General features: G+C 36.4%; 1 protein-coding gene across 14 annotated transcripts in view; it reads left to right on the plus strand.

Moving 5' to 3' along the window:
* HNRNPC (heterogeneous nuclear ribonucleoprotein C) overlaps positions 1-15,225 on the plus strand; it is a 48,637-nt gene extending 33,412 nt beyond the window's left edge. For 12 of the 14 annotated variants that reach the window (XM_045526699.1, XM_045526763.1, XM_045526707.1 and 9 more), the window contains 4 exons: positions 13,438-13,598; positions 14,240-14,353; positions 14,599-14,759; positions 14,857-15,225. In XM_045526699.1, coding sequence (XP_045382655.1) covers positions 13,438-13,598; positions 14,240-14,353; positions 14,599-14,759; positions 14,857-14,940 — 520 coding nt within the window. In that variant the 3' untranslated portion in view covers positions 14,941-15,225. The remainder of the gene's footprint in view (positions 1-13,437; positions 13,599-14,239; positions 14,354-14,598; positions 14,760-14,856) is intronic. The other 2 variants (XM_045526753.1, XM_045526799.1) reach the window with 1 other exon arrangement.
* Positions 15,226-16,948: the final 1,723 nt, after the last annotated feature.

Below are 16,948 nucleotides of genomic sequence, written 5' to 3' on the forward strand. Positions count from 1 at the left end.
CAGGTTGAACACCCCTAAATCCAAAAATCCAAAATCTGGAACGCTCCAAAATCAGAAACTTTAAAAACAAAAACATGACGCTCAAAGGAAATTCTCATTGGAGCTTGAGTTGGGTGTTTGGAAGGAGAAAAACAAGGGTGATTTGTATTTTTATTTCAATGCCTGTGAGTGTTAGTGATCAAGTCCCAAAGATTATAATTCTTTTTTTTCCTAAGTTTTTATTTACTTTTTGTCCCTCAAACTGCTGCAGAAATTGTAAATTCTTTGCCTTTAAAATGGAGAATAAAAACTTAAATGAGGCCGGGCGCGGTGGCTCACGCCTGTAATCCTAGCTCTGGGAGGCCGAGGCGGGTGGATCGCTCGAGGTCAGGAGTTCGAGACCAGCCTGAGCAAGAGTGAGACCCCGTCTCTACTAAAAATAGAAAGAAATTATCTGGCCAACTAAAAATATATATACAAAAAAATTAGCCGGGCATGGTGGCTCATGCCTGTAGTCCCAGCTACTAGGGAGGCTGAGGCAGTAGAATCGCTTAAGCCCAGGAGTTTGAGGTTGCTGTGAGCTAGGCTGATGCCACGGCACTCACTCTAGCCCGGGCAACAAAGTGACACTCTGTCTCAAAAAAAAAAAAAAAAACTTAAATGAGTCACACTGTGTGTTGTCTTCTGAGAAGGAGATAACAAGAGGTTGGATTCTGTAGCTTTAGTGTTAGACTACAGTGAGGTTGCTGAGTTTTGGTAATGGGGGGGATTAAGACCTATTATTGCCTGATATTATCAAAAATTATTTTAATTCGGGTGAGTTCTTAGTGTAAGTTTTTGCTATTATCTTACAGCATTTTGGATTCCAAGTATTGAGCAGGAGTTCCAGAAATAGTGCTCTTCAAAGTTAATTAAGTATGTTTGTTAATATTTTGGTATTACCTGTTTCAGTGGTCAGAGTTTGCATTTTAGTGGTGAAAAATCCACGTGATTTTTATTAATTTGTAAGTTAACCCTTTTCACTAAATTACATTAATTACAATAGTCTTCACATTTGTTCTTAGGCTGTTCCTGCTTTATAGGTATTAGTTCTTAGATGAGTTTAAGATAAATTGCCAATGTATGTGAAATTACCATTTTAGATTTACTAATCTTATGACACTATCAGCTCTTTCAAATGTTCTGTCAGCTCTACCATATGCAGTTTATAATTACCCAAATTCATTAGCTAACATCTTTTTTTCTAGTAGTTGTACATGTCTGAAGTAGCTTTTAGCTTTAGGAAGTGTATTCATGGGGACTGTGTAAATCTAGAGTAGTTGTGTGAGTCACTCTTCTGTGGAAAACATTATTTGTTGACGTTGACAATCTGATAACCAATAAGCTCCTGACAGTGGGTTCTGTTCAGAGTCTTGTTGCTTCTATGAAAATTTCTTGCTAGAATAGTTCTTGGTGGAGGACTATTCTTATGAGCAGTTTCTCTGAAATACTTTGCAGTTATTTCTGTTTCAAATTTTATTTATTTCTCTTATTTAAAATCTCTTTACACATTGATTTTTCAGTCATTCACTTGTAAAATTATTCATCATTTGTTATTGTGCCAGAAGTATTGTAATAAAAGGGAATTGTTAGCACAGCATTGGAAATTCACAAGTATTCAAAGCTATAGTTTTTGAGGAATCTTATTTTTCAAGCAAGAATATTGCACATTACTAAAAATCGATGTGTGAGTTCTTAGGTAGGCTGACATACAAGGAAATCATGTTTGTCACAGCTAACCTGGCATTCTTATAATCAGGCATGATCTGTAAATATTTTCTGATTTGTTCCACAAATATTTACTGTTTTCATACATACAAAACCATTCTTATTTTTTAGAAAAAGATGTAGATTTTAAGCAATTGTAATTCCACTATCCTTTCTCTTGCAAGATTGGTTGTCCATTTAAATATCCCTGAGTTAGATAATGGTGATATTGTAGAACTTTCTGAATATATTAAAAAACCACTGAGTTGTACACTTGTAAAGAATGTATTTTATCAGTGATATCTTTTTTTTTTTTTTCCCCCTCTGGAGACAGTCTTGCTCTGTTGCCCTGGCTAAAGTGCAGTGGCATCAGCCTAGCTCACAGCAACCTCAAACTCCTGGGCTCAAGTGATCCTCCTGCCTCAGCCTCCCCAGTAGCTGGGACTACAGGTGTGAGCCACCACACCTGGCTAATTTTTTCTATTTTTGGTTGCCTGTGCCCGGCCTGTTAATGATATCTTAACTGAAAAAAGATACATTACTCAGTATGGCCAGCCAAGTAATTCTCACTCATTCTTACTTGGGCGAATTTGTGGATCACAGGAAATGTCATAAAAGGTTAGTCAAGTTTGATAACAGGCTATAGTATGATAACTTAGACATGGTAAACACCTGGTAAGCAAAAGACTTGGTCCACATAGGGTCTAGTTTTTTTAGTTCAGTGGGCTTTGAGGACTTCATAATAAAATCAGATTTTACATATAGTACATGAATAATGCTATAAACAGTGTATATGTGACTAGACTGTAAAATTGTTTCATTACCGGTTTTCAGAATGTTATTACTTCATATCTAAATATTTTAAGTGAACACGACAGTACATTAGGACTAGAAAGAGAAATGAAATGATAAATTATGAAATCACAGGTCAGAGTTAGATACTTGTATGATGAACAATATATTATGCAGTGAGGAAAGTACTGTGAAATTAAGAGGGGCTACTCTGTGTTATGTATTGCATAGGATTATTTCATAGATGAATTGTGTTGCCCCAGAGGCTATGACATCCCTTGTTAGATTTTTAGATTCTGGGGTAGTTTCACTAAGGGTTGTATTTCAGCTTGCTTTGAGATTAAGTAGGAGGGTTTAAGGTAGACTGGGTGAAGGGCAGAGCTCAAAGAATCATGAAGGTTTTTGGTGTGTTTGAGGGGCAGCCAGCTGTAACTGGAAAGAATGTTGGTTCTTAAAGGGCTTACTATAGTATGTTAAGTGTCCTATAGACAGTGATGTCTTAGAAACAGCCCCATGGCTAGAACAGTGAAACTGGAGGGAAAAAAAGATGTGTTAAGTGGTTAATATTGTATATGTTGTAATGGAGAAGGAGGTATGGAGGAGGTCTGAAGTCTTGATGTGATGGGGAGGAAAGTAGGTGCTTGTAGGGAGAGATAGTTAAAACGGAGATTTTATCTGTTATGACCAGGTGATAGATAATGTCCTTACCTGAAGGGAGGTTGCAGAGTTTGAGGAGCTATGGGAAGAGTTTTGGGATACATGCAGTTTTGCTGCTGATACTTATTCTGTAGAAATTTTCCAGGAAGGTATCCTGGTAAAGAGTAAAGTAGTTGAGATGAAACCGTTGAAATGGAAGACAGATGAAAAGGGTAATCCATCACATTTCCTGTACTATCATTTGAGCCCTTACTTTGTTCTAGGCAGACAAAGTTTTAGAGTTTGGATTATCAAATCAAAAAACAATGTAAGTTGAAGAAGAACCTGCATCTCATTTATATTAGAGGAGCTGACACCTTGCCCTCTTTTTCCATTTTTCTGATACTCCTGAGTAGTACTGTATCTGAGTTGGGCTTTGTATATGTGTGTGAAGGGAGAGCACTGAAATATTTAGGTTTTGAAGTTTTTGAAAATTGAGGGAGCCGCCCCCCCCCCCCCTTGGAAAGGCCTATAAGAACTAGAGGATTCTGGGCCACTTGGAAAAGCTAACAAATGACACTAGGTGTCATTTTAAGTGGAGGGAGGATACTTTGGTTTTAGGGGAAATTTTTGCATTTGCTCATAGTCCCAGTGTGAAGAACATTATGTATTATGTATAGATTCCAGGAGGATTTTAGATGGTGCCATAGATCAGTACATATACTTTCAACATAAGCCTGATAATGTTGGACTTAACTTTTTTTACAATAATATTTCTTTATTCCACTTAGCATGTTTAGGCTAGTTGCCTGTTTTTATCGTGTCCTGGACTTATTGAGTAGGTGAAAGATACTCTTTAAAAGAGTAGCATTTGGGTCTGGATAAGAGAATCTGCCATACAACTCTGAATTGTTTCGCTTTTTTTAAAAAAATCTAATCCCAAAGTAGCCTAAAGTGTTTTAGGAATCTACTTCAGGCATTCTTCATCCAGGTAGACTTTGTCAATCCCCTTGACGTTACTCTTCCCACCCCCTCAACCCCCCACTTAGCTTTATTGAGATGCAATTCACAAACCGTAAAATTCATGTGTTTAAAGTGTACAGTTTAGTGCATTCAGAGTTACGCAGTCATGACCATGATCTAATTTTAGAACATACTATCATCCTAAAAACAAATTCCCTTACTCACTAGCAGTTATTCCCCATTCTTTCCATACCCCCAGGCCCTGAGCAACCACTAATCTACTTTCTGTGTCTAGATTTGCCTATTCTTGGTGATCATATAAATGCAATCTTAAAATACGTGTCTTTTGTGACTGGCTTTATTCACCTACAATATTTTTTGATTCATTTATATTTTATCACATATCAGTCCTTCATTCCTTTTGTTACAGATTTATATTATACTTTGATGCTCTCCGAAATGTGTGGATAACACATTTTGTTCATCATTTAATGGGTTTGTTCATTTAAATGGGTTTAATGGTTTTCACATCTTGAACAATGCTGCTATGAACATTGATGTACGAGTTTTCGTGGGGGTTATGTTTTCACTTCTTTTGGTTTATATACCTAGGAGAATTGCTTGGTTGTATGGTAATCATGTTTAACCTTTTAAGGAACAGCCAAATGTTTTTTTTAAGTGGCTGTACCATTTTTTAAAATTCCTATTGGCAATGTATGACAGTTCGATTTGTCCACATCCTCACTAATGTATGTTGTGGTACTTCATTGTGGTTTTGATTTACATTTTCTTTAATAATGTTGAATATTTTTTTCATTTGCTTATTGGACATTTGTTTATCTTTCCAGAAATATATGCAGATCCTTTGGTCATTTTTATATTTGGGTTTTTTTTTTGTTTTTTGTTTTTTGTTTTTTTTTTTTTGATACAGTCTGACTTTGTTGCCCGGGCTAGAGTGAGTGCCGTGGCGTCAGCCTAGCTCACAGCAACCTCAAACTCCGGGGCTCAAGCGATCCTACTCTACTGCCTCAGCCTCCCGAGTAGCTGGGACTACAGGCACGCGCCACCATGCCCGGCTCATTTTTTTTCTATATATATTTTTAGTTGTCCAGATAATTTCTTTCTATTTTTAGTAGAGATGGGGGTGTCGCTCAGGCTGGTCTCGAACTCCTGACCTTGAGTGATCCACCTTCCTTGGCCTCCCAGAGGGCTAGGATTACAGGCGTGAGCCACCGCGCCCGGCCTATATATTTGGTTTTTTTCTTGTTACCATTAAGTTGCAGGACTGTTTATATATTCTGGATACAATATCTGACATTGACACTTTTGGATGTGTTTTTACTGTTTTGAGTTTCTTAAAATTTCACCATTCTGCCTTGTGATCATAGGAGACATGGAACTATCCAGGTACTAAGAATATTTCAGAGTTTGTAAGGGTTATGGTTTGTTACATACTGAGAAATTGTAGAATACTAGTCTCTCTTGGGGGATTGTATTTAAGCAGCAGGTGGATGTGATGTATCCACTTTCTGTGATGTAAATATTCTGTATCTGCGCTGCTAAGTGCTAGAGCCACATGTGGCTAGTGACTGCTGGATAGTACATGCAGATCCAGAATGCTGCAAAGTTAGTCTTATGACTGACTTTGGGTGAAATTAGTCTTGAGTTTTGTTCGGTAGAAATATAAGACTAAACCCTGCGTTTCAGGTAGGAAATTATAGAACTCAGACTTTAGAACATTATAACAAAGCTTACAAGGAGTATTGAAAGAGTATTTAAAAACTGATTATTTTTCAGTGAAAGAAAAGATACTTTTGATAAATAGGATAAGATTACACATTGATACTCTCCTAAGAACTGTAATCCGAGGAGCAAGAAAGGGCCCACAAAGTAGGATTTGACTTGTTTAGGCAGCATAACTTCTTTTCCAGGAACCATATTACCTTACAGTCATAAATGTACTGTTCCTGTGAGATTAATAGAGTTCAGTAAGAAAGGACAGATTTGTAGGATACAAAAAATAAAATAGCAGGAGAAATTCATCTCTAGAAATTTGTACTTGTGATTTCCTTAGAGCTAGCATGACATAGCAATGCCAAATCCACATCCATTATAGGCATAATATCTGATTTTTATTTTGTATAAATACTATGAAAAATAATTCAGTTCTTTGTTAGATGATTATATTCAACTTTTATCTTGATTTTCTTGGGGAAAAGGTACCAAGATAGGAAATAGGGATACCAGTCTTTCTGGCTTTTCAGCTATATATGTACATATATATATGTTTTGGTTTGTTACATATTCTTGATAGTGTGATTTATGGTAAATTCTTTTCTAGAGGCCAGTTTGGGAATGTCATTTATTTACTCGACAAATACTTATTATGACCTTATGAGGCATTTTTGCGTTCAGCTGGGATACTATAAGTGAAAAAATAGATGACCTCAGAGAAGAGGGTATGGATTGAACACATCATGTAGAGCATGTTAAGGCACTATATGTCTGTAATTTTTACCTGAATGAGATGGGAAGTCATTTGAGGATTTTGAGCAAAGGAGTATGAGAGAGTCTTATTCATATTTCAACAAGATCATTCTGGTTGAGAATAGATGATAGTGCTGACACAGTTATCCAGGCAAGCAGTCATTTTGGATAGGATGGGGGAAGTGGGAATGGTGAAGAGTAATTGGGTTTTGAAGGTGATGCTGACAGATTTGCTTATTGTAGAGCATTGTGAGGGCTGAGAAGAGGAATCAAAGATTACCTCCGTCAAAACTTTTGGCCTGAACAACTAAGAGGCTTGGAATTTACAGTAACAGTGATTGGAGAAGAACGTAGGATCTAGGATGAGGGGTGAATATCACTTGAGTTGTGGACATGTGTAAATTTAAGCTCCTTATTGGATATCTGCGTGTTAGTGGTGTTAAGTAGGTAGTTAATATGGTTCTAGGAGTCATCTGCATACAGGTTGGATGAGTGGAGATGGAAAAGAGATCCAAGGGTACTGCAACTTTTTAAAGACTGGGGAGATGAGGAGGAATGAGCAAAGAGATTGAGGAGGCCACAAAGAAAAAAAATATAGAAAAACCACAAGTATGAAGTTTCTGTAGAGCTGTGTGAATGTCAAAAGAGTTGAGGGATGAACTCTGTCAGATGCCGTTGATAACTCAAGGAATAGGAGGATTTAGAAATATCCCTTTGATATAGCAATGGTGGAGATTGTTAGTGACTTGACAAAGGTAGGTTGTGGTAAAGGCAGAAACTTTGCAAGGAGATTTATGAGTGAATGGGAGAATAAAAATTGGAGACAGCATGCAAAACATACAGTAAAACTCATTCTTGGTGTATAATTTGTACATCAAATTTGGTGTGCAAAATGTGTAGTCACATAATGAGCACTACCATCAAGATAGAAAAACCACGAGAAAATTCACTAATGGTGGGCCTCTGTAGTCATTCTCTCTCTTCACCATATCCTTTAGCAACCAGATCTGGTTTTGCAAATAACTCCTTAAAAGGAATTTTATTATATGTGAAAGGAAGAAGTGTACTCTTGCAATCTTCCTTGATGAAATGCGGAGTATAGAAATGAGTTTATATGTTTTTAATGTATTGTCTATAAACCATGTTCTTAAATAGTTTTGCAATTTTACCTTTTTTAAAATAAAAATTTGATCATATTGACAGTTTGATATTATCTTTAGAAGAGATCCAAAGTGATATGGGAGTGTGTTTTGAGAGCATCATGACAAATGAGTTATGTTAAGATTCTTTGGAAGTTGAGGAGTCTAGAGAATAGAGAAGTTTATCACCTGGATAGAAAGCTTATGTTTAGAAGCAAAGCCAGGGTTTTGTTTTGTTTTATTTTTGAGATTGACCCTAGGACTCAAAGCAGTTTGCATATTATAGCCCAGATACTTTTTAGCTTAGAAGGTTTTAGGTGTGTTTTCAAATTGTCTTCCCATAAAATGTTTCATTTTGTGTTCATATGCCTTCCCAGTGAATTCATGAAGAAAAGTTACTTTTGTTCTTAACATGTAGCTAATCATATTTTAAAATTTGTGAAATTGGATGCTTCTAAAAATAAGTGTGTATACTTAATACAGTTTTTTTTTTTCCTGTCTTGGCAAGTAGTGGTAAGTCAGCAGAGCAATTTTCTTTTTTTGGATTCATGGAGCAATTTTCAGTCAAATGTATCTTAGAATTTCCAAAAGTATCCCTAAATGCTAGTATCAGTAATTCTTTCTGATGGAAGATTGCAGAACCAATTGTTGATTGTTGCCATTGGCTCTACATATAGGGGCTGTTGATTCCTATTCTTTGTAGTAGGGATTCATGTGGTGTTCCCCAACCTAGATCAGTGTTTGGGGCAGGGTTCTTAAACCCACAGGTGGTAATAACCTGCTTCTGTTGATTATTTTTTTGTTTTGTTTAATTATCAGAATTATTTTAAAAAATTGTTTAGCTTCCCCCATGCATTAAATGAAGATGTATGGTTCTAGTGGTGAGCACATGTGCATACTGGATTATCATTTAGTCCCTTTTTATATATTTTAGATGAGCAGCACTTCCAGGTGTTCCTAGTTCAGCTCCTCTCAGACTCAAGGGAGCACGTTGTTTGTGAGTGAAGTACTTGGAAGTAACATTTAGAAATCCTTTTATTTCCATTTTTAAAATTTTTATTTTTTTTAGAGGCAGGGTCTAGCTCTGTCACCCAGGCTGGAGTGCAGCAGCATGATCATAGTTCACTTCAACCTCAAGCTCCTAGGCTCAGGTGATCCTCCCATCTCAGCCTCCCAAGTAGCTGGGGCTGCACAGTTGGGTGCCACTAATTTTTCTGTAGAGAAGGGGTCTTGCTGTGTTGCCAAGATTGTTCTCAGACTCCTGGGCCCAAGTGATCCTCCTGTCTCAGCCTTCCTAGTAACTGAGATTACAGACGTGAGCCACTGTACCTGGCCATCATCTTTTTTAATTCAGAAATAAAGGACAAATCATAAGAATCTTGTTAATGGATTTATTTTTAAGCACAAAAGCAAGAATTCCAATTATGTTATGAAAAGCTTTTTGTTTGGGTGAGATTTTGAGTTATATGTTTACATCTTAATAAACCTAGATTAAACTTGTTACCTACCATTTTTTTTTTAACTACTTAGCTAACAGTACCATATCTGTCATCAAGGGTTTGTTCATTTGATTGCTAATTACTGGAGCTAGAATGATGAAACCTCTTGGCGCTCAATCACCGTACTTTCTTATACAACTATGTCACATTGTTTTCTATGATTTTCTCTAGATATTTCACACAGCCTGCATATTACAAATTACCTTTCATTGGGGTCTTTTTCATCTTCACCTTCTTAAACTCATTCCTTTTAATTCTCATCCCCTAATTTTTTGATTTATACCCATTTTCCTCTGTACCTTTCTAGATAAAAAAAAGCTTGTTTCTCGGAAATGTGCACACACAGTATTCTAGAATTGATGCTGATTAGCTCCCATTGAATGGCATATTCTTTCTTATTTGTGGATATGTGGTTTTAAACTTTTTTTGAATAGAAATAGTCACAGAATTTTAGCAAGCAATTTCATGGATTCACAGGCACCCTAAAGCCTGAACACAGTAGCCTATAAAATCCATTCCTTTTCCAGGAGACTCAGAAGCAAGCAGGAAGAAAATTGTTTTTGAAATTTTTTCCATTGTAGATAAAAAAACAATGGAAGTGAATAAAATAAGACGTTCTAACAACTTGAATGAAATTATAATGGGGTTGCATATTTAAAGTGAATTTGGTAAAACCAATGTTGTTTGGAGAAGGGGGGTAATTTTATGATTACAGATATTTAAAATTTTTCAAAAATAATTTATACGAAAGGAAGCTATTTTTAAAATTTTTTATTTATTTTTTATTTTTTTTATTAATTTTATTTCTAAAATTGCTTTTTTTCCAGAATATTCTTAAAACTATTTAATCTTCCTACATTGCTGTCACCTGTGATGTATTTCACATTGCAACTTTTAGTCATGGCGCTATTGTGGGCAGCAATGTCTGAAAATTAGTTTGTTTCCAGAATACCTGCTGTTTGGTAATTAACATATGTAAACCAAATTATTTTATTTATTTTGAGACAGTCTCACTCTGTTGCCTGGGCTAGAGTGCCATGGCATCATCCTAGCTTACAGCAACCTCAAACTCCTGGGCTCAAGCAATCCTTCTGCCTCAGCCTCCCGAGTAGCTGGGACTACAGGCATGTGCCACCATGCCCGGCTAATTTTTTTCTATATATTTTTAGTTGTCCAGCTAATTTCTTTCTATTTTTAGTAGAGACGGGGTCTGGCTCTTGCTCAGGCTGGTCTCAAAATCCTGACCTTGAATGATCCTCCCGCCTCAGTCTCCCAGAGTGCTAGGATTACAGGCGTGAGCCACCGCGCCTGGCCCCAAATTATTTTTATCTGTCCACACTTTTAAGATAAGAAATAGCTATCTATGGTATATTAAATACATGCAAGAGAACGTAGATTTATTAATCATTGATTAATTCTAGTTGTTTCTACTTCGGTGTCATGATTGAAATGTATTGTTAATGAAGGGTTTTTTGAGACCCAGGGAACATGATACGTCTCAACTCCTATGGCCAGAATTTCCATTTAAGAAGCTTTGCAAACGTGTATTTTTAATAAGTGCCTCATAATGCTTTTAATTTGGTGATGGGGATAGAGATTCTTTGTCTCAGTTTTTTCAGGTAATTAGCTAATATGTCTCTAAAAATGTTTTAATTTCTTTCAAATGGCATTTTAATTACCTTCTATTCTGACTAGATTTTATACCAATACTTAGCATCTGGTTTTTTTCATTTAGGTAATGAACCTTTCATCAGAACTTTTAAACAGCCTAGGATTAATCAATAGGGAATCAGCAGCTATTTTTACCCCATGATTTTATTGTATAGTTTTCCAATAGAGAAATGTTAATTTGTGGTTAGTTCTTGAAGCAGTCATGCTGAGCTTCTTATTATCTATCCGTTTGACCTTTAATTATGGTTTTTCTCTTGATGTTTTCTCAAACATCCACCTTAACATTTGACAAAGCAAGGTCTACCTTCTTAGAGAGGACTCTTTGAGTGTTTGAGAATCCGTTTTTGCTTGAGCAGCGATTAAGTTTTGTGTAAATAAAAGCTCCTTAGCACTACTAATATTGTGAATATTTTTCTTTAGGGAGCTAGAGTATTCAACTCCCATTCGTGTTCATGGGGACCATTAAATAGATTCTAAACAAACTATTTCTTTGTTTTGATTATGGTCTGATGAAATAATATGGGTCAAAGGGATATATTCCAGTGATGGAGTCTGGAACAGGTAGCTAATGGTTGGATACTAGCTGCCAGTGAGTGGAAGTGGGTTGTGAGGTCAGTCAGATCTGGGGCATGAGGATCAGTTTCATACTAAAAAATATGGGTAACTTGCTTTACTTTATCATTATCATGCCCAAAGTAGTAGTTTCTGAATACTGATATTTTGTAGTTTCTGGATCATTTAATTTGAATGATTTGGGGCAAAAAGACCAAAAGGTTTATGTAAACATAGGAAGACAATAGCAAAATAAAAAGTATCTGTTGGTTTTTTGTGTTAATTCCCATGAGTGGAATAAAACTAACAAATTAACTGCTCAGTTTATAACTGTCTACTCATAAGGAATCTCTGTAGAATCACAAAAGCCTTTGTGTTTTTTGAATTGTGAGTGCTTTGGTAACTTGCACCCGTATGATTGATTGGCTCTTGGCAAGTTAATAGCTACTGTGTGCTCCTAGGGGAGAAGTGTTGGGTGGTCTAGGACTGAAAACTGTTTAAGATTAGTAAGTCATATTTTAACTTGTTTGGCAAGGTTCATATGCTCTTGCTCAGTATTGGAAAATGTTCCTGCCCATAGCCACTCCTAGGAAAACATGAAATATTTCTTTGTTAAAATAGCACGGAAACATTCTAGATTTCAGTAGTGTTGAGTAGAAGAGACCATTATCTCCTAGAGCTTGTAAAATCAATGTTTTTACTACAGAAAGATTGATGACTATATTTAAGTCAGAAAACTAGTCACCAATGACTATAGATATATAAGAGTGAGACTAAAGACATTATAGGTGATTTGTAAAGTTTCAAAGTTGTTTACTACATTTGTTCCTTAAAAATCTTTGGAGTTAGGCAGAGCAGTTGGTGAGTTTTTTATAGAGGAACACCTGGGCCTTGGGATTAAGTTACTTGCTTTCAGAAAAACCTTGCAGAGCTAGATTTAAAAGATTTTTTCCCACTAGTGTGTCTTGCTTTCATATGTTGCCAGAGTATCTTATAAAAATGAGAAATGTGGACTGGACAAACAAACCGTACAAACTTTGTAGAACTGAGATCCGTGTGAAGAAGTTTTTTTTTTCTGTTTTGAATGTAAAAAGAGTCACTGGTAATCCATCACTCTGGTATATACTTATCAATCACTGGGATACTAAGTCTATTATAAGACACTGGGAATTAAAAAGTATGGAAACAGCAGTTAGTTGAGCAACTAATGTTTATTGAGTGCTAGGCAGTGGATTTAGGCACTAGTGAATAGTGAACAATAGACATTAGTCTCCATTCTGTTAGGAGTTTTAAATGGAGTTTTAGCGTAAATGTAGTTAGAATTGATAATGGCATTTTTATATCGGTTGTTTTTTTTACCCAGCTAACATTTTGCTGTGATTCCCTCAGCAGTATGAAATGGTTATATTTTCATAGGTCAGAAATGGTCAACATTGACAATTTTATATGGTTCGACCTCATAGCATTAGTAGTGATGTTGTATCCTTCTGTGGGTGAAAAGAAGAGGGATTTGGCTAGCACTACATACTGCTGTTTGCAGACCCAGTTAGTTACAATCTCTTATGTGTACATATTTGGCCTTATATGAATTGTTCATTGTGGCATAAATATGAAAAGAATAAGATCAAGATAAAGGCCATTCATTGTAAAAAACAATGCTTTGTTAATACTGCCATTATTATAGAGGCTTTTATCTCTAGTGTTTAAGACCAGCCAACCATATCATTGGATATGTGTGTGTGTGTGTGTGTGTGTGTGTGTGTGTGTGTGTGTGTGTAATATTTTCATGAAGAAAAGTTGTTGCAGTGTTAAAAATATTTCATAAAAAAGGAGGATTTTTTTTGAGCGAAATTAACTTACAAAAAAAGAAGACTGAGAGACAGTAATGTAAATTTACTATTTTATGAGGTCACTTGGATCTTGCTGACTTAATATTAGGTGTGAAGAAATTCCGTTTTACTTTTGTCCAATAGGATGTACAGTTACCCAGCACGTGTTCCTCCTCCTCCTCCTATTGCTCGGGCTGTGGTGCCCTCGAAACGCCAGCGTGTATCAGGAAACACCTCACGAAGAGGGAAAAGTGGCTTCAATTCTAAGAGTGGACAGCGCGGTTCTTCTTCCAAGTCTGGAAAGTGTATGTGTTATTTCAGCTTCACAGTTCTGATGTTTCCTTGTGTTTTGAAATAGGGAAATTAATGCAATTCTAATGTTTTTGTGCCATCTGGATTTGTATGATCAAAATGGAAGAGTCAAGGTAGTGATTAGGGGGCCAGGTATAGGCTGTCTTCTATCCCTAACAGATTTGTAATTTGAGGAAAGCCATTAGACTTTATGGTTTGAGGCACCTGTTCAATTTATGAAAGATCTTTGTGTAATTTGGAAAGTACTTAGAGGATTTGTTTTTATTTTTGTGTGTTGAACTCCTTGCAAAGTAGAAATATGTAAGCCAGTAAAACATTACAGAAGTCTAGTTGCAGTAGCCCATGCATCTGTACTCCCAGCTACTTTGGAGGCTGAAGCAACAGGAGGGTTGCTTGAGGCCAAAAGTTCAAGGATGTAGTGTGCTATTAACGTGCTTGTGAGTAGCCACTGCACTCCAGCCTGTACAATTTAGTGAGATCCCATCTCTTCAGAAAATTTTTCTTTAAAAACTCATGACCCATTTCTCCCTAGGGATCTCCTCTTGACTCCTGGTGTAGTCTAGTGGGGATGTATTTGGTAGCTGATAACTTTTGGTACATTTGATTCTAATCCAGGGTTTTGTTTGTATTTAAGTGAAAGGAGATGACCTTCAGGCTATTAAGAAGGAATTGACTCAGATAAAACAAAAAGTGGATTCTCTACTGGAAAACCTGGAAAAAATTGAAAAGGAACAGAGCAAACAAGCAGGTAACTATTTTCCTACTTTCTGGGTGTAACTTTGGGTTAGTTACCTAGGACAATTGAAAGTGTATGTTGGAATAGTGGGATATAAAATAGTTTAATATGAAAAAAACTTGGGGAGCTTGAATTGGGAAGATCATTTGCGTGGGAGGATTTAGACTTGTGCTGCAGTTCTGTGATTATTAGTGGGGATTGTCTACATCCTGTGGACATTACTTGCCCCTAGACAGACTTGTCCTTCTCATCCCCAGTAGAGATGAAGAATGATAAGTCAGAAGAGGAGCAGAGCAGCAGCTCCCAGAAGAAAGATGAGACTAATGTGAAGATGGAGTCTGAGGGGGGTGCAGATGACTCTGCTGAGGAGGGGGACCTACTGGATGATGATGATAATGAAGATCGGGGGGATGACCAGGTGAAAACCATGGGAAAGGAAAGAAAAAGGTGGTGGAGGGGGGTTCAGGGACACATGGAGTGTCTCTAACTCCATCCTATTTGTGTCTTTCTCACAGCTGGAGTTGATCAAGGATGATGAAAAAGAGGCTGAGGAAGGAGAGGATGACAGAGACAGCGCCAATGGCGAGGATGACTCTTAAGCACATAGTGGGGTTTAGAAATCTTATCCCATTATTTCTTTACCTAGGCGCTTGTCTGAGATCAAAATTTTCACCAGATCCTCTCCCCTAGTATCTTCAGCACATGCTCACTGTTCTCCCCATCCTTGTCCTTCCCATGTTCATTAATTCATATTGCCCTGCGCCTAGTCCCATTTTCACTTCCTTTGATGCTCCTAGTAGTTTTGTTAAGTCTTACCCTGTAATTTTTTGCTTTTAATTTTGATACCTCTTTGACTTAACAATAAAAAGGATGTATGGTTTTTATCAGCTGTCTCCAAAATAATCTCTTGTTATGCAGGGAGTACAGTTCTTTCCATTCATACATGAGTTCAGTAGTTGCTTCCCTAACTGCAAAGGCAATCTCATTTAGTTAGTAGCACCTGAGAGCAGCTTTGAGTTAGAAGTATGTTATACCCCATATAAGAGTGCTATGTGGGGCAGTTCAACACAAATGTAACAATGTATTTTTGTGAATGAGAGTTGGCATGTCAAATGCATCCTCTAGAAAATTAGTGTAATAGTCTTAAGATTTGTTTTCTAAAGTTGATACTGTGGGTTATTTTTGTGAACAGCCTGATGTTTGGGACCTTTTTTCCTCAAAATAAACAAGTCCTTATTAAACCAGGAATTTGGAGAAAAAAAACCTGGTTTTTTATTTTTGTATTTTATAATTGTTTACTTCAAATTCTTTGTTTTACAGCAGCCTCCACAAAACTCCTGGAGTGTATTAGGTATATTTTACTTGGAGTCATAAACATGCACACCGACATATACTACTAAAATAATATTTCATTAAGGTTGTTGCATTAAAGAGTCAAGTAATTTGACATGGAGTAGAGATTCTTTTGCAAAATGACTTTTACATTCTAATGAAAAAGTTTGAAAGCTACATTCTGCCTTTTCATCAGTGCTTTGTGGTACAGCTGGCACTCTTCGAGGTTTTTGTTGTGCACTAAATCATTTTGTCCCTAAATAGAAGAGATTCATATACATTAAGATTTTTAGGAAAATTGAAACAGATGGAGAATGAACCCAACTTTCTTCTGTTTAGTCCTTTTAATTAGTATTTTATAGCCCCAGTTATCTTCTCCTGGATTCTGAGCCTGTGTCTTACTTAATGTTTTTGAAAACAGGAACACTCTATTTCGTGGCATTCTGTAGTCTGCCTTCCAAGATAGTTATAACATGGTGAGGGTTATACATTTATTTTACATTAAGTGATCTTTTACCCATATGAACAAATTTTTATATTTTTCCTTCAGCTAGATTAATTGCAGTGATTTTGTGGGCATTGAACCGCTTAGCACCCAAATCATTATAGGATGGATAAACAGCTGCCAGAGTTATGATGCTTACCTGGTCCTAAAAGGCCCAGTTCATTTGTGTTTTATTCTTCATCTTTTTCTAACATTGCAGAAAAGAACATGGTTATTATTTTTAAGAGCAGAAACCTCCCTGGAAAGTTGCTATTCTTTGATAGCATGCAGCATCAGCATTTTTTGCCATTCTATCTGCCACAAGCAAAATTTATTTTACTCTTTAGCAGGTAACCCATGACTAAAAAATAAACTGTATGCTTTTAGAAGAAAGTGTCAGAGGCCTAAAATGCCAGTAAAACTTGTTCAAGGTTACGGTATTACCTGTAAGGTTTTGGAAAATACTGAACAGATTAATCCAGAATTTTTAAATGTATACTGCTCCTTGCACTGTATGACCTCTTTGCACAGAGCAGTATATTTAGCTTATATTTTTGGTGATGCAAATTTATTGTGTTCTATCAGAGGTTACAGTTGAATGTTGGTGTCCATGGGGGATTGGTTCCAGGGCCCTCTGTGGATACTGAAATCCGTGGATACTCAAATCCCTTATATAACATCGTGTAGTATTTACATATAACTTATGCAGATCCTTCTGTATACTTTTAAATCATCTCTACGTTACTTAAAATACCTAATACAATGTAAACTCTTTGTAAATAGTGATTGCA

This window comes from Lemur catta, chromosome 1 (assembly GCF_020740605.2).
Source record: "Lemur catta isolate mLemCat1 chromosome 1, mLemCat1.pri, whole genome shotgun sequence".
NCBI classification, from domain to species: domain Eukaryota; kingdom Metazoa; phylum Chordata; class Mammalia; order Primates; family Lemuridae; genus Lemur; species Lemur catta.